At 40.3% G+C, this 23,808-nt stretch overlaps 2 protein-coding genes across 3 annotated transcripts; both read left to right on the top strand.

Annotated features, from left to right (window-relative positions):
• Window positions 1-960: 960 nt before the first annotated feature.
• Window positions 961-13,499, top strand: lum (lumican). 2 transcript variants are annotated; one of them, XM_069164822.1, is made up of 4 exons: window positions 961-1,051; window positions 9,286-9,363; window positions 10,376-11,254; window positions 12,230-13,499. In XM_069164822.1, the coding sequence occupies exons 3-4, from the start codon at window positions 10,381-10,383 to the stop codon at window positions 12,382-12,384; spliced, it is 1,029 nt and encodes a 342-aa protein (XP_069020923.1). In that variant the 5' UTR covers window positions 961-1,051; window positions 9,286-9,363; window positions 10,376-10,380; the 3' UTR covers window positions 12,385-13,499. The 2 variants fall into 2 exon arrangements, with proteins under 2 accessions (XP_069020923.1, XP_069020924.1); XM_069164823.1 differs by lacking the exon at window positions 961-1,051 and adding an exon at window positions 8,942-8,978.
• A 6,963-nt stretch (window positions 13,500-20,462) lies between these two features.
• kera (keratocan) lies at window positions 20,463-21,881 on the top strand. Its single transcript, XM_069164933.1, has 2 exons — window positions 20,463-21,324; window positions 21,485-21,881. The coding sequence occupies exons 1-2, from the start codon at window positions 20,463-20,465 to the stop codon at window positions 21,655-21,657; spliced, it is 1,035 nt and encodes a 344-aa protein (XP_069021034.1). The 3' UTR covers window positions 21,658-21,881.
• The last annotated feature ends 1,927 nt before the right edge of the window (window positions 21,882-23,808 follow it).

The raw sequence follows: 23,808 nt of genomic DNA, 5'->3' as shown, positions 1-23,808 counted from the left end.
AAGCAGATGAGACACCTTCACCAACGTGTACACAGAACAAGGCCTCATATTAGGCTAATGTGCTGCAGCTAAAACGAGACATTAATGAGAGTAAAGTTTGCCAAAGACTAGAAATGTGCAATAACACTATCAAATAGCTCAGTCAAATATTTTTGAAATGATTAGAGACTGGTATCTTTAGTGAGAGGGATAATTTATAAAGATAAGGATTTGTCAAATGAAAAATATGCACCAAAACAGATGTTTCATTTTAGATATGTCCTAAGGGATGTGGCCGACTACCCAAAACAGGAATAAACGAAAAAGAAATCTGGCTTGAAACATATTTCAACCTCGCTTTCAAAGTCATCAATCAATTTCACTTCTATCGCACCCTTTATGCACTTTCTTTGAACAAAGCTCTGGTTTCTCACCATCTGGTAACAATAATACACATTACAGCTATAACTACACAGCATCGGAGCTCTCTTCCTGTCAGACAGTCAATATGGATACGATTCTTTTGCATCCAAAACATATTACAGCACAGCGGCCATTTATCAATTGAAAGTGCTCGGCATATGACGACAGAATTTCATGGAGCTGCAAGGACTAGTTTTTCAGGAAAAGGTGGGTCTTTTTGGCTTTAAATAAAAGAGCACTGAAAACTGTACGGAAAAATCATCAAATATATGACCGATGGGTAAAACATACTTGTTCCAGGTGCTCTTTTCAATCGATTTTCTATATTCACTTGTGCTGTGCAGCACGCAGTTGCCAAGACGCAGTCTATCACAAGATGCACTGTATACATTTACAGTACATATATGCATCTATATATACACACAAACAGACAGACAACACATTCAGTTTGGAGTCTCCAATCAACCCTGTCTTTGGTTTGTGGGAGGAAACTAGAGCTCCCTAAGGACATCACACTGACACAGACAGAACGTGCACACTTCAGACGGGCGAGCCGGTTCGATAATAGACCTCGTTAATGTAAGACGACAATGTGTGCCATCAACTGACCAGCAGCTGAGCCGCCACACAGCAACATCCAGGCACCAAGGTGAGTGAAAACACTGCGGTGAGGGGTGGAGGGGTGTAAAGAAAGTAAAATAAGTCAAACTGGTGGTCGATTAATTCGTTTCTCGCTGCCCCAGCAGGCTCCAACTCATATTGATGGGTTTTGGTGTACGGAGGTAAAATAAAAATATTTGCTCAAGGACCATTTCAGGCCTCTGCGCTACCAGAGATTTATAGTCCTTCAGCCATTTAAGAGACTTTAATGGGAATATTTAGGTTTAAGGAAAAAGAAATGGCGCTCCCATGAGACATGTAGCGGTTGAGACTTCTGACTCTGAAACAGGTTGAATGGTGTGTAATGAGCATAAGAATCAAGGTTTTCTCGCGTTGTGCTTTCTCACACGAATTATATATTCCATAGTATAATATGGTTGTTTAGAAATGAGAATTTTGTAATTTTTGTATCCTTTTCATATTGCCTTTTTACTTGGTTCTACCACACAATTCATTTATTCACAGTATGTTACACTTTTCTGTATGCAAATTTTTAAATGTCCCCAGCTTTTTCTTTTTAAGTCATTGGCATGAGAACTATTGGTGAATGAACCCCTCCCCCCCTACCCCCCTTTGTTTTACTATCAATACAGTCCTTTCCAGTTTTTCACATTTATATCCATTGCTGATGTTAAACAAACATGTCGACCGATCAAACAATTCTCATTATCATGCATGTATGATTTTGTATTGTTTCCCTCGTTTTTAAATCGCTGCCTGGTACTAATGAGATACTACCACCAGAGGGTGGCGGTAATGCACCTAAAAGCTATTTCCCAATTTAAACATTAAAAGGAGAAGAACGCAGCTCAGGTAAAAAAAAAAAAGTGTGTCGGTGTGAGATTAGACGCTCCGGTAGAAACAGCAGAAGCATGCAAAGGCGAAAACAGTCGTTAAAAAGTTGTGTGGAACTCCTTAAAAAACTTTTTTTTTTTTAAATACTAAAACCGGGTGTAGCGCAAACTCAGCAGAGCCATCATTTCATAAGTTTACCACAACTATACACAGTCATTTGAGCAGGAAGCATCAGATGATCCACCCACAGATCAACAGTCAATGAGGAGCTTTGTCATCAGGCAAAGTGAGTTTGATGTCACAACAGCCCTCATCTAAAAAATGAGAGCCAAGTAACTGTTTCCCAAGACAATTTATTATATATTCCCGAATGCATTTTTACATGTAATTAGTCAGATAGCCCAGTTCGGGAAATGTGTCACTTTTGGGATTCCATAGAAACCACCTCCTTTACTTAAAATGATAAATGTGGGGAATCAGATTACGAATAACAAACAGTCAACCCCCAAAAAACAAAAAGTACTTAACAGCCATGAGTATTACAAAATTCTCCCCCTCTGATACGACTTGGGATTTATTTTCTTGAGACAAGGACGGACTGAAAAGCATCAGTGTTTGAGCTCTGGCTCTCATCCCAGCACCTCAGAGTGAGTTCAGTCCAGCAACACCAATGTACTTCAATCTGTTGCCCCCATGTGGAGGTTACTGGTACAGTACTTTCATTTTTTTCTATCCATCAGCCTCTCCGCCCTCAGTCTCACACACATGCGTAAGCACTATGTAACTTGATCTCCTGAACAGACGTCTATCTTCTAGACCATAAGCACTTCGACTTATTGCTTTAGGCTCCTGGCCAGTATTAGTGTGAGTTTAGGCGTGTGTGTCTAGTGGTTTAATTTTATGTGTAAAAAGCTCGAGAAGAAATAGTTAGGTCGTACTCATTTCAGATCACATGTGCACGTACACTTTTTGCTTGGTGTGTGCGTTTTTTCATGTGTGCACGTGTCTGTAGGTGTTCAGGAGTGCCCGTCGTGTAGTGCTTATGCAAACCAAAGTAACCCAAGCACCATGTCTAAAGAGAAGAGTGGTGAGATCCTGCTGGAAAGCACATGTGTCAAAGCTGTTTTTTCAATCTGCAAATCCAAACTGCATCAATCAAATACAGTTTACACATAAACACCCGGGCTTATACCTGTCTGACGACCTGTAATACAATAGCGAATTCCCCAATCTTCCTGTCAACACCACAACAACGTGTTGAAAACCCTTTAATTACCATGTACGAGACGTTTTGTAGAAAAGCAATGCACTCGTTTACACCTAATCCCTTAATTTAGGGATTGCAGGAAAATTAAGGCGCTTGTGTGATATCTGCTGATATTTTTATTTCGCTCTTGCGGCACGTGCGGGCCCATGAGACACAGGTAGGAGAATCACTTAGCCGTCCAAGGGATGAGTTTCTTCTGTTCTAAGCTCACACCACATGACCACATGGCCACATGGCAGGAACAGAAGGTGGTGACTGGGTGCCGTCTGAGATTTTATTAGAGGCTTTCTGTGTGTCTGTGCCAAGACGTCCAAGAATATCCCTGTTTGCTAATATGCTTGCTCGGATCTCCATCTGTGTACCTCTGTCAGACCATGTGCACGCGTGTCTTGGTCGTAAAGTTTCCTTCTTCTTTCTCTGCTCATATTCGTTTCAATGTGAACGTGTCCGTGTGAGGTGTTGACAAGGAACATGTAGCCAGGGAGGATATGGTTTGCGCTGCAATTTCACACGTGCCAGTTTTTATTTGATCCTTTATATTTTATCTACTTGTGTGATTAATACTGCTGAGCGACTGCTCATTCAAATCAGTCAGACCTGGAGGCAGATGTCATTCACTAATTAAAAGATCATAAATGTAGAAAAAATAAAAGGTACATTTTGACAGTTGATCATGTGAATGCCCCAAAGAGCTAAAAAAAAAAAAAAAAAAGAAAGTAAATCCTGTGTAGGATCAGTGTAGGCTAAATAAATAGGTCAATAACTTCTGATATTAATCCTTTAAAATGCGTATTCATATAAATACAACTGTTACTGCAATTTACTCAAATCTGGTTTGATTCCTCAAGAAAAGGCTGTTTAGCTTCACCCTCCTTCGTTACTGTTGTGGCAGATTTACCAGGCGAGATCCTTTGAAATTTCTTGAAACAATGGGTCCTTCATTTCAAAGACAAGTAAGCAAATTGGCTTCTCATTTCCTGCACGAGTCGATTTTACCATCTGTACATCTAAAACCAAAAGCTAAAAGACTGAGGCAGAAGCTGCATCTTAACTAGCCAGCTAGTCTGAGTGACCGTTACCAAGTCGCTTCACATAAACTTAACACCGTTCGACTTTACTTCTTCATTTCTTGAAACACCGTATTTGAAGGTCATCCATCATTTGGCATTAATACAATTAACTTGAAAAGAATTACTGTGATGTGACAAATAAAGTAATGAGATAAACAATGACAAAAGCCAGCAAGACCACATTTTACAGGAGGAAGTAGACTGACAAACTTAAAATGTGTCTTTTCTGGGGTTCACTACCAAGAACACAGCGAAAGACAACCGACCTGCAAGAAAATAACTTCCTGGGCAAGTTACAGAGGACGGGTATTATGCTGATTGTGTGTCCAATAGTGGACAGCCGTCTCTTTTTTTTTCCCAATTATCTGAGGATCTATAGATCTATAGTTTATTTCTTGTAAAAAAAAAAAAAATCCATTTCCTGGAACACAGCCATTCTTATTTATATCCAAAAAAATATCATAAAAAGTATATAAACATAAGATCGTTAAGTCCGTCACAAACAAAGTCTAGCGTTTCTGTGTGCTGTATTTTTTCAGTTTGAGAAACGATCACTAGAAGGCAATAAAACGGACGAGATCTCGTCTCTTGCTAGGTTTGTTGCTAAGGTTTGGTAAATTACATTCGCTTCTGCTGACGCGACTGATTGTTTCCCAGTTTCCAGTGTCTCGTGCAATATTGCTTAAATGCACAATCACTGTTAGCTATATATGAAACACCGGAAAACAGATTTGGAGCATGTGGCGTTGCATTTACAGGCATCCAAAAACATGCACCTCAGGTCAGGTTACCTGGCGCCGCGCTAGTGGCAGCCTGTTGCAGCACCTCCCCCCTGAGAGCCCCCCTGCTGTAGCGAAGAAATTTCCCCTCGGGGATTAATAGAGTACTATAAAATTTAAAAAAAAGAACGTATGGTGGGAGTAAAACTCAAGCTGTTGCATCACTCAAAACTCAAGCTGTTGCAGACAGTTGGATGGATTAAAATAAAAGTGTATCTCTTCCTTCAAATACATATCTGAAGGGAGACACATGTATATACATATATAGACACAGCTTGAGCTCTTGATTCTCAGAGCAATTAGCAGCACAATCTTTTTTATCTTATAAGAAGTCATTCATGATTATTATGAATTACTGTACTTTGTGCTTAAAAAAAAAAAAGTTTACAACTTTGCAGCCCTTTGAGTAAAGAAAGCAATACAAGTGCAACTGTTTGGAGGGTTGCCAAAAAATAAACAAAATATTCAAGTTTTGCTATTCTGTACATCATTTCATTGATCACTGAAAGTCAATTTGATATTTATTAATATATTTTCTTCTGTAATCACGTCATTTTTTTTCTTGGGAATTATACAAGTTACGGTTAAGTGCAAACAAAGTATTAGGAAAACAGTGTTGAAAGCCAACGTCTACCATCTGGTGTAACGGAAAGGATATGAAAGCATAAGGGCAGACATCAACACACTCAAGGAAAGGGACAGTGACTAAGCAAGATGACAAAATGTCTGTTTTCCAGCCTTCCCTGAAAGAAGAGTTCGGAACAGCTTAAGTCACTCAAAACACTGCCAGTAACAGAGGTAAAACCACAGCAACCTCAAAGAAATAAATATTCTAGGCAGTTTGCTGATGAAGTGGCACAAATGTCAACAGTGTCTTGAACCAATGAAAAAAAAGGTCTTACTCAGTTTATGAGTTGTTTGTCTGTTCATTACCCTTTAAAATACGAAAGAACAGCAAGTATCAAGGATTAAATTATTGCCATTTGTGCACGTAGATTAGTGACTCCTACTCTTAAAGTGGCTCTAATCAATGGCTTAAATGTGTGATGTGAAAAGAGTAATTCATAATGATAAAAACCCCAAAAAGTTAAGACCCATCGCCGGAGTTCTCCCCCATTTTAGCATGTTAAAGCTCATTGTCTTGGTTTTACGACCCACAACTTTACTGTTTTGGTTTGGCATCAAGCTCCAATAAACTCTGTTTCCAGCAGCAGTAAATGGGGCAAACAAAAACTATATTCATGTTACCTGCCTCACATTAAACAGCCCAAACAGACAAAGTTATCAATTGGCTGGTGAATTGATGCCCAAGCCAAGCAGCTAAAGAGCTAGAGAGTGAGTATTGGACATAAAGTTCGTTCGCCATGTGGCCAGCAGCTCCAAATGAACACTGTTGCTACTCTGCATCTACTAAACATGTAAATGTGCCGTTATTTTCCGTAAGAAACGTGCAATTAGTCGTCTTAAATTGCTTTTAAATTTTTTTACAGGAAGCATTTTTACATGTCAAAGCAGAAAAAGAAGATTAATAACAGGTCCGGGGTTTAGTGTTTGTACATGCTGGCTCACTGGAGAAGCTTCCAGGGATACTTAATGGAACAGAAACATCATTAATATCAGCAGTTCCACTTGTGGTTTTCCTACTATTACTTAAAAACTCTGCTTTGAAAAAGGTCTGTAGCTAACACGGACTGCAATGTTTGGGGGATTTGAGCCTTCTGACCTCAAGAAAAGGGAGCAAGAGTCCTTCACAAAGGTCCCTAACGAACCAGCGGTGTTGTTTGGGCCTAAACGACTCCAGGTGTAGCTAGCCGATTAAAAGTGATGAGACTGGAAACTCTTCTACTGTTTTACACACTGCAGCAGTATTAAAACCAAGGGTTAAGTCTTTAAAAGTAAAGCCTTCTTTATTTTTTTCTATAAATTGAACAGAAATGCACAACTTGCTGCTATTGGTATCCAACAGTCAACTGTGCACCAGTCAGTTATTTAAAGTAGGCTTTATTAAAAATCCATTCTCAAATTCAGGAAATATGGTATAATTCATGCAGATCCATTAGGTTTATGTGCAGACATATTGTAGGTCTGGAGCTACACCAAATCCACTACAAGTTTTTTCAGTAAGAGAAAATATCAACTCCACTCTTTGTTCTTGTCTGTTGAAAACAGCGTTGGCTTTGCTGTGTCTATAAATGAATCAAAGCTTTGTCCCGGGCCAATGGTCTGCTGAAGGATGCACCCTTGTGGGTCATTCAGAGGATCCAGACACTGAAGACAGGGCTGATGAACATTAGCCAGTTTGTGGCCTGAGAGTAAATTGAATTGGTGTAACAGTGTCAAACTGGTGCCAGGATGTCCTAAAAAGTGAAACTGGACTTGCAGCCAGCTTTTTACATTTCCAAACATCAATAATTTTAAAAGATAAGTATCAAAAATAGTTGGTTGTGACAGTATTTTTTTTTTCTTCACATTAACATTAACAGTTTGACGCAATGATGACCCTCAACACCCCCACCAAATAAGTGCATAACTTAGTAACTAAGTAAGTTCCACAAACTTAAGATATTTTCATACTCCACTGAATGTCATCAAACCAACGGGGATAAAGGAAGCGAGTTGTCTCTTACACTACTCCGAAAACAAAGTTGTCAAGAAAGAGAGAGATGACTCACAGAAAGAGACCAGGATAAAATACCAGGTCTTTCCAAAGGTTTAAATTACTTGGAAATTAGCTAGATAAAACAGTTTCTCGCCATCTCGCAATATAAATCAGAGATCCAAGTGTGCTTGCATGACAGACTGACAACTTGCTTTGTCATTACAGAGGGTTTGAGATCTTTTGTGTATCTGAATGACAAACAGTTTGTTTTCACTGTCATATAGTTTAAAACCACTTTGCCATTGTTTGAAAGATCGGTGGTCTACATCAAAAAGACATTTGGTGCTTTTTTTTAAAGGTTTTTGTGCAGTTTTACAACAGAATCCATTTGTGATTCCTCTTCTGCTTTGTTAAATTCAATCCATGTATTCAGGTTAAAGTGAACGTGGGAAGACATGTGAAGACCCAACTAAACGTCAAAATGTTGTCAAGTTAAAAACAAAATACTCTTTTTAAAGCCAAAAGGTCTCAACATGGATCCATGAGATCTGAAAAAGTAGTCGAAAGTTTACAAAACTGATGTGTAGGTGAAAAAAATAATGTGCAAAATGAGCACATGCATATTTTTGCAACATGTCTTTGGAAATCAGATATGTCGAGTTAGAATTTGAGGTATGGAAGTTTTCCACACATTAGAAGTGGTCTCTAAGAGTGGTATGTGAGTGGAGTAACAGACAGCGCTGCGACCAATTCAATCCAGGCACCAACTCTCGGTATGCATTGTTGGGCGGGGGGGGGGGGGGGGGGGGGGGGGGGGGGGGGGGTGTCCACCAACAAAGGGGAGAAACATTTGGCCCTTCTCGCCCTATGCCCCGCTTCGGCACCATTCAGATAAGTAAAGACCACTCTGGGTCTCTTTGTTACGTCTCACTATTTGTGTATAAAGGAATACCATAGAATATGACTCTGCAGCTTTAAAGTATGTGGAGAAGAAAAATGTGGGTTACAGGAATGACAACTATTATAAATTATGGCCCATACATATGGGATCAATTGGACCTGCTTTAACCTGCCGTCCTCTGGACTTTCTGGTCAAAAACAGACCAAAAGAAATGTTTGTGTCAAGTGTTATGCAAGTCCCCTCTGGCTGTTTTATATCCCTTTTGTCAGATTTTCCAAAGCCTGATTCACAGTTCAAGAGGTAGAGCTGAATTTATTCGTCTTCATAACAGGCGTCTGGGTTAAATGTCTGCCAGATATTGTTTTCCAAGTTTTCCACACGTAGCTTCTCCTACTCTTTCGGTTTTTCCATGCGCAGCCTACAAAAGCTTCGAGCTCAGGTTTTGCTGGCAAACACTTTGGGATGATTGTGTGGAGGACGCAAACGAAATGATGGGTTTGTAAAGGTAATAATTTGGCATAATAAAAGAAAGATACATACATTTTTTTGCATTATTGCGATGCTTTATTTCCGTTTTCTGTTGCACCTGCTCTTGGTTAGTGAGCAGGAGTTTTTAGATGATGCTCCCCCCAGACATTCATACTGACGACATCTTCAATTCATATGACATCCTGACTCCAGTTTGTTAAAGAAGCCTGACATCCTCCCCCCTCCTCTCCTCCTGCCCTCCCCTTTTCCCTCTGTCTCTCCATCAACCCCTCTCTCTCCTCCCCCTCTCTCCTTCTTTCTCTCTCTTGTGTTTTTCTCCTGAGACTTTCCGTTTTTGAACAGCACACTGTTCTTACCTACTGGCCCTCCACCCCACACAGCACGAGGAGAGCTCAGCACAGGTAAGCTTTGCATTCAGAGGCATGGATTTGTAATTTCCTGTTTGATTTATCCTCTTTATTTCAGTTTTCCGGATGGGATTACCAGTTGTCACTACTGGGCTTTTGGGCATGGGCTAGTGCTGCAACCCGAGAGGGCAGAAATATCAGTGCATGGATCAAAAAATAAGTGGTAGAAGTTGGATGATTTGCATTTTGGTATGACAGCATAGATCTTGCATGTTTGTGTGGATCTAAAGTGCCTTTTTATGACCGTTTCAGGGAAGTGAATGACTTTAGAAAATAACGTCTTGCTCCTGGATCCGCTGTCTGTCTGCATTTTTCAAGAGTCTGGAATTAATCATTCTGGTTTTGTATTGTCTACAGGCTTGACTTTGCACAGCCAGCTTCCGAAACTAATATTAGGTCAACGTTTTAGATCATTTTCTGTGATAGATTCTTTATTTATCAAGCTACAAAGGAGGAAAATCACTTTAGAGTTTCATACTTGAAACATATTTTGATAAACATTTATGGATGCATAGATTTTGTGTGTATCATTAGAACATCTGCTTTCAGTTATTGCTTCTATTACTGTTTTATGTCAAATCTATCAAGCACTTTGGCTCAAGCTGCAGCTCCAATGTGGTTCGGTACATGATTGAATCAAGGAATCTAGGACTCACTGGTCTCCAGTTGTTGAACTCTTGACTGATTATATAATACACTGGGGAGTGGGTGTGGCTGTAGGGCCATTGTGTGTGTTGGGGGGGAAAGTTTGACCTTCACAGCTCAAAACTTTGATGTTGCCTTTTTATGACTGTTTGCATTTCTTCTAAATTCCTATTTTTGTAGTCATTTTGATCAATAATTGCTGCAACTGTGACTGATCTGACTATGAGCTAGAAGTGCCCATTTTGCTACCATAACTCTAACTCTTAGTCTTTCTGTTGTAGGTTGTGCGTTGCTCTTGACTACGCTAACCTTTTTCTCTTATTCCCCGTCTTCCTTTCCCTTATTTCTGTCGGATCCACAGAAGCCATGTTTCCTGTCCGTGTACCCTTCTTGGCTGCGTTGGTCAGCATGGCCCTGTGCCAGTATTATGACTACGACTACCAGCCTAATTCCATGCTGGGGCCATCAGGGCCCAACTGCAATCAAGAGTGCGATTGCCCAGTCAATTTCCCCACTGCCATGTATTGTGACAACCGCAAGCTGAAGTTTGTTCCCGTAGTACCAACGGGGATCAAGTACCTGTACCTCCAGAACAACAAGATTGAAGAGATCAAGGCAGGAGTGTTTGATAATGTTACTGCTGAGCTGCGTTGGCTGGTACTTGACAACAACAAGATCACCAATTCTAAGATAGAAAAGGGCACAATCGACAAACTCTCAGCCCTTGAGAAGCTGTTCTTCAGCAACAACGAACTCACAGAGCCAGTCATCCCTCCCTCAAAGGCCCTTGATGAGCTGAAGATGATGCACAACAAGCTGTCCAAGTTCCCGTCTGGACTCCTGACTGACAAGGAGAATCTGACGTCCATCAACCTTCAGTACAACGAGCTAACCTCTGACACCATCGGAGGGGCTTTCAAAGGGCTGAAGAAGCTGCTGTCCCTGGACGTGAGCCACAACAAACTGAAGAAGCTGCCAGCCGGAGTCCCGAATTCACTGGAAATCCTTTACGCTGACTACAACGACATTGACACCATCGGAGCAGGATACCTGAACAAGCTGCCCTCACTTCAGTACCTGAGGGTCTCCCACAACAGGCTGGTGGACTCCGGGATCCCTGCCGGAGTGTTCAATGTGACATCGCTGGTGGAGCTGGACCTCTCTTTCAACAAACTGCAGTCCATCCCTGAGATCAACGAGCAGCTGGAGCAACTCTACCTTCAGGCCAACGAGATTAACAGTAAGTGGATTTAAGATACTCTCTCAGTCTTATTTGACTATGAAAGGTGTCTTTTGGAGTTTTCTTAAATTCACAGTGGCATAAAAGGAAAATTGTTTTTGACTTCAGCGATGTGAAACATTTCCAAATGAAATGAATAAGTAGGCGACATTTAAGTACAAGAGAGATTTTGATCAAATCATACAGATATGGTTGGGTTGCTATTGAATGGGCGTGGCTTAGAAAATATACAATACCGAGCTCTACAAGGCTGTGGAGCAAAATGGAGTTCCTTACTGCAGGACTGTTGGCTTCCACCCTCACTGCCCTCATCCACATTGTTAGATCAGGACAAGAGTGATGAGGGTAAATTAAGGAAATTAAACTTCAGCATCACTGCTTAGAAATGTAAACAACGTTTTTTCCAACTGAAACCTGAAACTACACCTCCTACTGAGGTCCTAAGACACTGCCCTGCTGGATACCACAGAAGCCCATGTAAAGTGTGGTTCTATATGATGGGTGGGGTCATCCCAAATCAGATTGGATAAATTTATGTAATCATCTCCAACTTTAAGATGTGTCATCAAATTTTTTTTTCACATTTTAAAGAAAAGAGAAGAATTGTGATATAACATGTTCAACAACATGTGACCAGCTTTTTTCATTTTGAAATTATGTTTAGAATAAATATTTTCAATAAAAACACATCGTCTGCATTCTTAAAGTCGAACACACAAGCAAACCTATAAAACTGATTTAAGGTATTTTAAATTGTATATTATTTACATACACTTCAACCTGGGAGGACTCACGCAAGCAAAATGATAATCAACTTGTAAAAACATTACTGCACAGCACTATTAGTGGACAAAAACTCCACACGGCACCTTTAAACCCCACTGTAAAGGAGTTAAAAGCTATCCAATACATTTTGTGAGTATTTTGTTGTCTGCCAACCATCATAGCAATTTCCCCCTTTTTGATTATCTACAGAGATTGACATGGCAAGTTTCTGCAAGTTCATTGGACCCCTCAACTACTCACATCTGAAGCATCTGCGTCTGGACGCCAACAACGTCACACACAGCAACATGCCCCCTGACTCTCCCAACTGCCTGCGCCAAGCTTCGGATATCATGTTTGAATAAGGACCTCCGTCAAATCTCTGACATTTCTACGACCCTCTTCTCTATTGCCATGACTTAGCTCAGCCCAAAGCCTTCTGGAATTGAATGCCGTTTTATCATGCCTTTTGAAGTACTGACATGTCCCTGCACTTCTGGCACAAATGTTATGCAAATCTGGGATATTTTTCATGTTGGTCTGTTAAATTTCTATTGAACACACTTAAAACTGGGCAAATTTGAGGTACAATAAAAGGCATGATGAGCAATCAGTTATTTTATTCACCAGAAGAAATATTTGTTTCTTTGGATTTGGAATGAATATTGTAATTGTTAAAGAAATACAAAACCAAAAAAATATGAAAGTTACAATACAAAACAAAAATAAGGTGTAAGTAAGGAAATAATCCACAAAAAAAAAATCTGTGAATAAAAATGTAATTCATATTCTTTGATTAAAACACACACTTCAAACATTCCAAACTTTGTATAATGAATACAGACAAAACGGAGGAAACGAGTTCTCGGACGTTTTAATCCAGTCATAGTATAATTTTGTTGTCTGTCTTGTACGTTCCAGTGTCTAGCATGCACAATACAATCTGGGTACAATTATTAATCCATTGCTGTGCAAAGGACCAGCTGGAATGGACTGCGTGCTCAGATTCCAGTGTGCAATGTGAGAAGTTTAGTGTAGAGTAGTAGTAACAATCATACTTTCAACATCTTGAATGAATCAAAGTTGTTTTAAGAAAAGATACCAGCGTCATGTCTGCCATCGTCTGCCTACTTTAAATGCGTATTGCATGATGTCCCTTTGACTTATTGGTTTGATTAAATAAACTATCACCAACTAAGGAATGTCTTATTTTCTACTCTGAATGAACTTTATAGTTCTTTAAAGCAATAACTTTAAGCCCAAAAGACATTGCTATTACGCTTGAAATGACTTCCTCTGCTCAGCTAGATCTTGAGATGATAGGATGATGTTTTCTCAAAAATAATAAGTCAAATTGTTTCTATATGTTAACTCATTCCGCTGCCATGCACATATCTGATTTGTATACAACATTTTCATTACTTTTGCATGCACCCAATGGTGCCATTCTTTGATAATAAACTACAGCTTTTGCAGTTAAGGTGCTTTCATTGTTACGATGTTGTGTACCATAAGTGATAAATGCTTCTTGCCAGTATTACATCAATTTGGCACCATTGTCATGTTTCTTAAAATGGTGCATCTGTGTTATTAGATTAGCACATTTTGTTTAGGTAATTTTTCATTTTATCATGACATCTTTTGTGGCCTTTGTCTCCATAGCTGTTCTTGGATTTACTGTGAGAAAACCAAACACAGTTGAATAAACTATGTTTCCAACATACAAGTATGATATCACTTTTTAAAACTCGCTATAATTCATTCCTGGTGCTTATGGAAACATACTGATAAAACCCAGGATGAAATCTCACTTCACTCAACCTAGATTTAAAGTGGAATTGAATACTTTCAGTGAATTACCTTAACAGAGGTATGCCTGGTATTTCTTCTTTCCTAACAGAAGCTTTATCTTTAAAAATACAACTTTTGTAGTACTTTTTAGTCCCAACATACTTCATAAACTGTACTTGTCTTACAATGCTGTTCCCAGAGGGGTCAATTTTAGTTTATTTAGTTAGTCCATTGTGTATTTGTTGCTACAACTTAAAAGTTATCGATAAATGCCATTTTTACGCAGTGGTTTTGCTTTCTTCTCCACTGTTTTCCATCTTACTATAGTGATAAACAGGAGTTTCTAGGGGTTTTGGGTTCCTTCTTGAGTGTGATGTGGTTTTAGTCTTGTAGTGATTGGAGGACTCTGAGAAATGTGTGTTTAAAGCTGTGCCAGAGGGGAAGAAAACTATAAAACCAGCTCATTCCTTTTCAAAGGGTTTCCTTCCATTTTAAAAATTTTGAAAAAAAAACCATATCGCACATATCACTCAAATCATAATCAAGACATGGGAGCATGTGAGATTCATGTGGAGCGGAGAAGATACTACTGCGTTGGATGTTTTACTACACTACATCTGTATTTTGTCTGTTCATACTGTAGCTTTTTAGGAACATTGTCAATCCGTAAATGACTTAACTGAAATGTGTTTGTTGACTCTTCCTATTATGCTGCGCAAAACAAGCTGCTTATGCAGTCAGCTATTGTTGCATAATCGTGATGGCCTCTTAACTGGACTAAATTGTGCTTACACCACCAGAAAAAGACTCTGGACACCGTCAGAGCCCACAAGGTATGCTTTTCATTATCTGTTCATGTTTTCCAGAGTTACTAATGTCCATAAAATCTCTGGAAGCTCCAGCACAGTAGAGGTCTCAAAGTGCTCAACGTGTGATATTTTAGCTGAGAAAAATGTACTCCTGTATGGATGTTTTTTTTTCCTAGAGACATTCATGGTGCCCAAATGATGATCAATAATGACGCTGGTAATCCCTTGACCTTTCCTTTTCGTGTTTTAGTAAAAAATGTCAACAATTACTGGATGCACTGCCATTAAATATGGTATCTCGGTATCTATGACGATCTATCCAAGAGGATGAAGTCTAATGACTGTAGAGATCCCCTTACTTTTCATTTAGTGCCACCAGCAAGCCAAGATTCTCACTCTCAGTGAATAATACATTATGAACCGATTCATAGACATTGTCTTCGGGTGTGTACTAGACATTCATTTGTTCCTTATTCTTAAAGTATCAATAGTGTCTTTGCACATCAACTGTAACAACACTATTAATCCTGGCTGACATGCACCATATATATATGTTGGACTTGCTCCTTCATCTTAGCATTAGTAAAGAGTTTCTTATTAGATCAGACACTATTTAAAGACATTGTGTTAGTTGATTATACGTGGCATTTATAGTTATTAAATATATTGTTTCCAGATGTCCCATTCGATTCCTGCTAGGTGTTTGTAATTAGATTCAGCTGTAAAAGTCGGTTGTAGTTCAAATTTGACCCAATTACTAAAATGAGTCAGTTGTTGTCTGTGCTTCAAAACACACCACTTCCTTCTTCAATTTAACACGAGAATCCTTTAAAAGCCTGTTTTAACTGTTAGTGCTCAACCTGATGCAAGTCAAAAGTAAAAAAAAAAAAAAAAAATAGCAGTCTACTCACTGCGACCACCATTACAAAACCTAACATGTTTGTTTTAGCAGCTTTTTTCACATTTCACATGTTTTTATATAGTTGCTGGTACCAATTCCCAATCTAGGACCATTTCCTCCTCTTCCTCATGTGTCGCCCTTATTTAAATCCTGAGTAGAGCTCCTGCCGCCTGTGTCTAGACAATAAAGTCCTTTATAAAACCTTAAGCCTCACATCTCCTCACTTCAGACGTTAAGTGAAAGTATAATCAGCTGTTGCAGCCTGGCGGCCCAACTCCAGAGATGATCCCTCAGTCCAGACCATCCCCAGCTGTTCCATCTCTTTATCTCCGTTTTTATTTGTATTCTGTGTGCAGCCGTCATCACCTTGATGTGGTTTCTAACTTTTCACAACAGATTTCCACCAATTCTCTCCTAATTCTACTTGGACATTTCCCTTAGTTCTTTTGCTTCAAGCTTCAAGCTCCCCCTAAATCAATCTAAAAATACATAAAAATGCTTTTACTAGGAGGATAAATTATGTCAGTTTTACTCAAACTGCATTCCCATGATATCTTTTACTTTGAAAACTTGGAGGCTCATACTTGATCACAATAGTAAACTTTGTATTGTGAAGGTGTTTCTGGCAGTGACCCCGTGTAAAAATTCTCTACGATAACGTCACTAAGTAATTATCTGATAGGCATGATGGGGAAAAAAAAAAAGTTGGGTGGTAAAAAGGGGGAATTTTCCCATAAAAAGAAGGGTGTGAATGTCTGAAAACCCCTCAAAGCTCCTCTCTGGTCTTACACCTGACACACCCCGAGGCCTGTAAGCTGAAAGGAGCCATAAACTGGTCACGCACACTTCCCCCAGAGTGATGGGTAAGAAACAGTTACTCCATTGCAGACTAAATGGTTAAGTTGGGTGGAGTGACAGCAGTTTAACCCTTAACAGCACACTGGTGACTTCAATTTCTAAAAAAAAAAAAAAAAGGAGACAAAACGAAAGAGGCGGAAAAAAAACTGCTGGGCTGGCAGAAAAGAAGGCAACACAAACTCTGACAGGACTCGCACACAATCGTCCTCCCACCAACAACACATGCTCCATCCTCTCGGTTCAACTGGTGTCCAAGTTGCAGCTTTGGGGGAAATCAAACCAACAACAACACAAGTCTGACCAGGCTAGGTTGCACCACTGACCGCTTCAGAGCCACTGAGACTGGGGACAACAATTAGAGCTAATCACTGGAGGAGCCAAACCTCACCTGACTGCATGCAGACCACTCATAGCAGTTGGAGAAGCAGGTAAAGGTGATTTTCTCTTTCTTTTGTAATAAATGTGCTTGAGAGAGGAGGGGTGAAAGTCTTGGACAAAGGGACAGTGCATTTTTCAGATGGTTTACATGTGACTGGCTTGATTTTTACCTTTGATGTGGTTTCACTTTGCCAGCCTCAGTTTCAACACTTATGGTGGTAATACATACGAGAGGTAAAGTAGCCTCGCAAAAAGATGGGAACGGCAGTTTATTTTATGATCAGGATCAGAATAAATAGACACCTTGTAATCAATTTACAGCCATTTTACAAACAGGCTCACATCAGGTAATGAAAGAACAAAGGAAAAACAAGTGTGCTTTTTTGAAGTTCCAAAGCAAAACACGTCTTGGAAAGTCACTTTTACTGCCAAACCTGTTATTTCCATATAATAATTACTCATAAATACATTTAGTTTCTGAGCACTGGGTGCAGTAAGCCATGCTAACTCTTCCAAATATTTCAAAGTCATGAAGTGAATTACAGGAAAGCCATCGACTGGAAACAATCCCGCAAAACGCGTACACTGCAAATACAAGCCATTGTGTAATTAACATAGCTGGCTCAGACACAAAGCCCCTGGCAGGAAATTAGCATTATCATATTCCTGTGCATGTGTTTCTCCTTAGCCTGTCAGGCAGATTGTACCAAACATTTGTTTTCCGTAAATATGTTCCATTTTGAAGAGCTGTATAAAGCCCTGACTCACCATTTGCAGCAGCCGGGATATGTTAATTGCAAATCTGTCACACACTATTGTTTTGAAATGAGAATGATGGGGCACCCTATTCTGTTGTGTGTGTGCACAAGTAAAGAACATTGTAAATCAAATCACAGCCAGTTTCAGTAAAAAGTACAACACATGACATTCTGATTCAATCTGACTGACAACTTGACTGATTCTTGATTTCTTCCCCAAATTGCCCAAAAGGCAGCTGATTGGTCGAAGTTATAGTCATAGTCACAGTAGGAAAAGGGCCAATGCATATTCTGGATGTCTGTTGCATCATGTTGAGAGACAGAACATTGTTGTTTTACTTTACTGTGAGCTCAAAAAGCCATTATATGCGTTTTACTTCAACAGCAGGCAACTTTGTAAATAACTAGAAATGGTTGGCAAAGAAAAGAAGAAGTGGCTTTAGGAGGAACTTGGCAGCTCGGCAGGACAGTAAAGTGACTGCAAACAAGAAAAAAGTGTCATATCATAGCAATTGGTCTTTGACGTATAACTCCCATAAAAGTGCTTTTGGCATAATGTCTGGATGTTCCATTGATCGAACAAGATCATGTAGCGGAATGAGAAAACACCGGAGGAGCTGTAAAGGGCTTGAATGGCAGAACGTGGATACGTGTAGGTCCTATTCTGTGAGCTGAGATTATCCTGTTGCATTCAAGCCTTTGCCGTCATCACTGGCAATGAGCACAATCTCAAGCGTGCGTGCTGAAAGCTCACCAATCCTGACGCTAGCTGGGCTCTATAAAAACAATTGGTGTGGCCGGCCTGCAGTGAGATGTCCTCAGCTTAAGTCTGACCTCCCTCCTATAACATCATTGCCTCTCCTGTCTGCAGGAAATGTTTTGTTCTGAAGCAGAGTGCGTCATCTGTGTAATTGATGCTGCAGCGGTAACATCATGCCTTCTCTCCTAACGACGCGCATCGAGATGCTCATTGCAATCCTTATAATTTACCATAGAACAGAAACAGACACTTAAGTTTTCTCTATTCAACACAGAATCCCCACGATGGGATTTGAAAATACCCTCTGCTCTTGCTCTGTGCCGTGACTTTTGGTTGCAAATTCTTCAACCAATTACTGACGCTCTAGTTCATTGAAGCGTTTTGTTAATTTGGTGATCTTGTGCGTAGAGTCCTGGCGGTCAGGCTCGATGGCCTCTTGCTGGAACTACTTCAAACTCCAGCGAGTCTCACTGTGCATTTAGAGATTATCATCCATACATCACAATTACACTGAGCTGTATTTGTCACCCCTTTGACTGCAAACACTGTACAACTTTGTGATTCGCATCGAGCAGATTAATTAATCCTGATCACACTGCGGACGCCAGAAGCACAGAGTTAGCGCTATGGTTGGCAGGAGACTCGCAGGGATTTGTGAGCGGCGTTAAAAAAAGATCAATAATGCCACGCGTTGGCACAACTAAAGAACAGGTAGGCTTGCATTGCCCTGTTTCTAAGTGGGCCATGTCCCAAGTACTGAAAAGGCTTAGCGCATTATACACCTCTTTAGGATTATGACCCTTGATCCTGGGCGAACCTGATTGGCAAAGAGAAGCTTTGGTGTCATCCTGAGTGACAGGTTGGCACTTGTTGAATGAGAAAGCTAGCGCTACAAATATGCGAGAGAAAGAAACACATCCTCATCATTTGGGATAACTTGCAGAAGGGGGACACCGCCAAGGAAAACTCGAGCGCGAAAAGGTAAGATAGACTGCGAGGCAAAGACACTGATGTGTCTGAATGACAGGGTTGGTGGTTGGTAGGTGTTTGTCTTGCAGCTTTAGTGACTGTGTTTTAGCTTTAAAAGGAAGCATGAATCACTCTTCTACCGTCTGCACCGCATCTTGTATTCCAAAGCTGGGTGACGAGGCTTTGGCCTCCGCATAGTGAGAAACCAGGAGCACATCTCTGCACAGAGGTGATCCGGCTTCGTTTTTGAAGTGCGCCCATCTATGGAAAAGCATGGCCGACCCGAAATGAGTTCCAGACAAACGTGGAGTGCATCAAGAATTTAAACAAGCACCAGATGGCAGTTGAAAGGAGTCAAGTACAGGCTCTAGAGATGGGTGGATAGAAGATGGCAGAGCTGATGTTGGATTTGATCTTATTTGCATTTGGGGTTGACCGATTTGATATTTTTTAGGGTCTAATGATCAAGGAGACCGATAGCTGATATTTGGAACTGATGTACATTTGCAGTAAGAATTTAAATCTTTGTCAAAATTTGTAATCATATTATGAAGGTATATAGCAATTTGGGGTATTTATTGTGAAAAGAAAGAAATCCTTTAATGAAACTCCAGCAGAATGTTACATACATGATGCAAAAATGTGCTTTTCTGTAGCAGTAAAATGTAAAGTCTGTTCTGTAATCGTAATTTTTTTCGGTAGAACCCTTTTTTTACATGCATCATTGTACCACCTGTACAAACCAAAGCAAGCGGACTGGCGTGTGTGGCGGGCTTGAACCTCATTAACAGCATCTAACAACTCACGTGCAACGTTGTCAAGTCTCGGCTTTAAGTTTGTACTAATGCAATTAAAGTTGACCTGGCTTTGCGTCCTGTCTTGTGAACTTTACCTGTCCTTGGCGGGCAAAATAATGACGTGGGAAGAGCAGGTCAGCCGATACAGTATTTTATGTTAGCCGTGTGATTTGTAAAGTTTCACGTGACCGTTTAGAGTTGCACAGCATCAAAAGGTTGCTGTTAATCTCAAATCACAAAAGAGACTCGAGTTCTCGCGTGCAAACAACTATATGTGTCATAACTTGCAATACGGACCTGATTCCTCAATGTTCCCAATTCTTTTCAAAATACAATACCTTACCTGCTCCTCTTCACATTGGATGTTCAGACTATAATACTATTTTTTTTTTCTTTCTTTCCAATGCAGGTTGAGCAGTGAAATGGCCCTTCTCCTGAACCTTCTCTGTGTCTTGTGCCTGGTTGGTCTAGTTTCCAGCCAGGACATGCCTTATGAAGAATATATGGCCCAGATCCAAGGCTGCCCCCGAGAGTGTCACTGTCCCCCCAACTTTCCTCGTGCTGTCTACTGTGACAATAAAGGCCTGAAGAGGATCCCAAATATCCCTCCGCACACGTGGTACCTCTATCTGCAGAACAATCTGATCGAGGTGCTGCCGGCAGACGCCCTGCAGAATGCGACCCAGCTGCGCTGGATTAACCTGAACCGCAACAAAATCACGAGTGAAGGAGTGGAGCAAGGTTTCATGAACGCACTGACTCAGCTGGTGCACCTGTACATGGATGACAACCTTTTGTCTTCTGTGCCGTCTCCCCTGCCAGCCAGCCTGGAGCATTTACGTCTCTCCCGTAACAGAATCTCCAAGATCCCTGCTCGTGTCTTCGTTGGTCTGGATAATCTTAACCTCCTGGACCTGCAGGGAAACAAGCTGATGGATGATGCCGTGACTGAAGTGAGCCTAAAGGGTCTAAACAACCTGGTACAGATCAATCTAGCCAAGAACCAGCTGACGAACATGCCGCTTGGCCTACCACCCACCACCGCCCAGCTTTTCCTTGATGGCAACAATATTGAGAAGATCCCAGCTGGCTACTTCAAAGGTTTACCAAGAGTGGCCTTTCTGAGGCTCAACCACAACAAGCTTGGCAGCAGTGGGGTTCCCAAAGACGTGTTCAATGTCTCCAGCATTTTGGACTTGCAGCTGTCCCACAACCAGCTAACCGAGGTTCCCATCATTCCCGCAGGCCTTGAACACCTTTACCTCGACCACAACAAGATCAAAAGTAAGTCGTAGCGTTGTTTTGCTGATTGCAGCGATTCCTTTAAACAGCTGATGCATAGAGGGAATGTGTCTTTTAGGGATCTATAAAACAAGATTGTTTATGAGAGAGGTCAAATGAGATGCTACCATGACTCACATTTACTTCTTTGGTTTATTTACAGGTGTAAGTGTCACCAATTACTGTCCTGTCCCTGTCGACGCTTCGGTGGACGACTCGCTCAACGAAAATGCTCCTCGATTGCGCTACCTCCGACTGGACGGCAACGAGATTAAGCCTCCAATTCCCAGGGACGTCATCCTGTGCTTCCGTCTCCTCAGGTCTATCGTCATCTGAGCAGAGAAATCAACAGTATATTGCAAGCTATTCCCACAGCTGATAACTTGACTTGGATGCTGGTCTGGAACCCCGAGACCTGTGACGCCATACTTATTTGCATGTTTGTGAGATATCTGACACTAGTTTATTGTTGTGTCTTGGAAAAATCCAAAGGAAACAACAACATCATGGGATGTACTGGCTTGTACGCTTTAAATTGCAGCAGCCTACTGACCGCTCGTCGTGCCTTACGTGGATGTAAACATCTGCATGTAGAATTCTGAAGCAAAATATATGAAATTATACTGTAGCTTGAAAATATACTAATAGTGGGACACGTATTTATGGCATGTTAGGAGCTTTAAGGAATTGATGTCATGATGGTACTTTGAGCAGGAGGCAAAGCTTCTGAATGTGTAGGCAAAATGTTGCTTTTAATTTTTTTTTGACTACTTTGTATTTTTGGGCTTGAAGCCAAATGAATGGTCCTGTCGTCTAGGTTTGTAGTCTTTTTCAGTTACTGCTACTCTTTTTGATAAATATGCATATTTACTGTAGGTAATTTATTTCTATTTAATACTGGGGAAGAAGAGTCCTGTGAATATTAATGACCGACATTCCTTAATGTTTTGTATTCACACGAAAGGTGATAACTGTTTTTTTTAAAATGCCTACACACTTTTTCAGTCTGGTCACTATTTTTCTGCATAAACTGAGCAAGACATTTCATTATAATTGTCTTCAATTTGAATAAAACTTCTAAAATGAACATGGTGTAATTTTATCTTTCTTGATCTCTTCTTTTTTCTTTTTTTTTTACAATCAGCACTTTGCATGAATAAACCTACACGTAAATGTTTACTTCAGACAGTAATTATTACATCTTTGGTAGACTGCATTTTACATAAGACTTTAAATTAGCTATTAAAATTAAGAATTCTTCCACGCAATTATGCCCAGGAAAATGTGACAACTTTCATTACAGAGGAAACATCATCTACAAAAATTCAAATAACTGAACTCCCATTAAATGAACTGTGTAGCTGGGACACATGTTTGTGTTTGTCTTGAATGACTCATTCACACCTAAATGACGTTGTTATAAAATGACCTGCATTGATCAACACTACCGACTCCAAAAAGATGGCTCTAGATTTGAATCCCATTTTTCCCTGAAATATGCAAGACTAAAACGTGACAAAACCATCAAATTTTAAAGGCCTTGAGAGCAGTCGCGTTGGCACAAACAAATCAGGAGCTCAGATCAGTATGTATAGTCACATACATAGACACCTGGACCAGCTGTTCATAGATGCATCACTGTGTTTATGTGTCAAGTCATTCACTCTTCATTCACTTTGTGCTCACAAACTAGTCTAAAACAGCAGATTTGATAGGTGAGGGGGAGAGAGAAAGAACAGCATAGGCAACGAAGGGTTAATAATGTGCTATAGCATCTAATCAACGGCAATCAACTACGTAAACAGGACGTGTGCATCGCAAGCTGTAATGTATCCTTCCAAAGTAAGGCCAAATTATATGTATTTACTTCCAATCCATTGTAAATGTGGCTATGTTTTAACCATTCATTAAGAAATCGGAGTGAGGTAGTCGACATTATTGGCATAAAGTTTTACAATTTAAATTGGGTGTGTTGCATTATTTTGTGAAATGTTAACTTAATGTTCTCTAAGTTTACATTTATTTGACTTGATTAGACTGCAGGTTAAAGACAGGTATTGTATGTAAACCGTATTACCTCTGCTAGCGTAGAATTTCCATCTCACTGACAGTTATTACACAATGCTTCTACAGAGGGGAGCAACTCCGCCGGCCCTGTTCGGGTGCTGCACAATACACCCTTGTCATGTAACGTGTTCATCAATCATTCGCCCGAGATGTAATATTTTGGGCTAAATTTCATTCATTTCTTTGCTTTTTTTTTTTTCCTTAATGTTTGGCAGAAGGAAATCCCTGAATATAAATCTCGGCTTATGTGGCAGGTGCAGACTGAGTTCTGGCTGTTTCCTTTTCCTCTCACTCATCAAAGGGTGTAGAGTTACCATGGGAGTGAGATGGAGAGGTGGGCAGGTTGAGACATAATTGTGGCCAAATAAAACTGTGTCTTCCTGTGTGTGCATCCTGGTTTTTTGGGGGGTTTTTTGACAA

Source organism: Embiotoca jacksoni, unplaced genomic scaffold, assembly GCF_022577435.1.
Source record: "Embiotoca jacksoni isolate LCO1_2020_lvr unplaced genomic scaffold, fEmbJac1.0.p SCAF_32, whole genome shotgun sequence".
NCBI lineage: Eukaryota > Metazoa > Chordata > Actinopteri > Embiotocidae > Embiotoca > Embiotoca jacksoni.
Note: the sequence above shows the minus strand (reverse complement) of the source record. Positions and strands in the feature narration are given on the sequence as shown.

Coding starts and splice junctions, on each gene's coding strand:
- lum (XM_069164822.1), top strand. CDS start 10,381: ATGTTTCCTGTCCGTGTACCCTTCTTGGCTGCGTTGGTCAGCATGGCC. Junction 11,255..12,229: donor TCAGGCCAACGAGATTAACA/GTAAGTGGATTT, acceptor GATTATCTACAG/AGATTGACATGGCAAGTTTC.
- kera (XM_069164933.1), top strand. CDS start 20,463: ATGGCCCTTCTCCTGAACCTTCTCTGTGTCTTGTGCCTGGTTGGTCTA. Junction 21,325..21,484: donor CGACCACAACAAGATCAAAA/GTAAGTCGTAGC, acceptor GTTTATTTACAG/GTGTAAGTGTCACCAATTAC.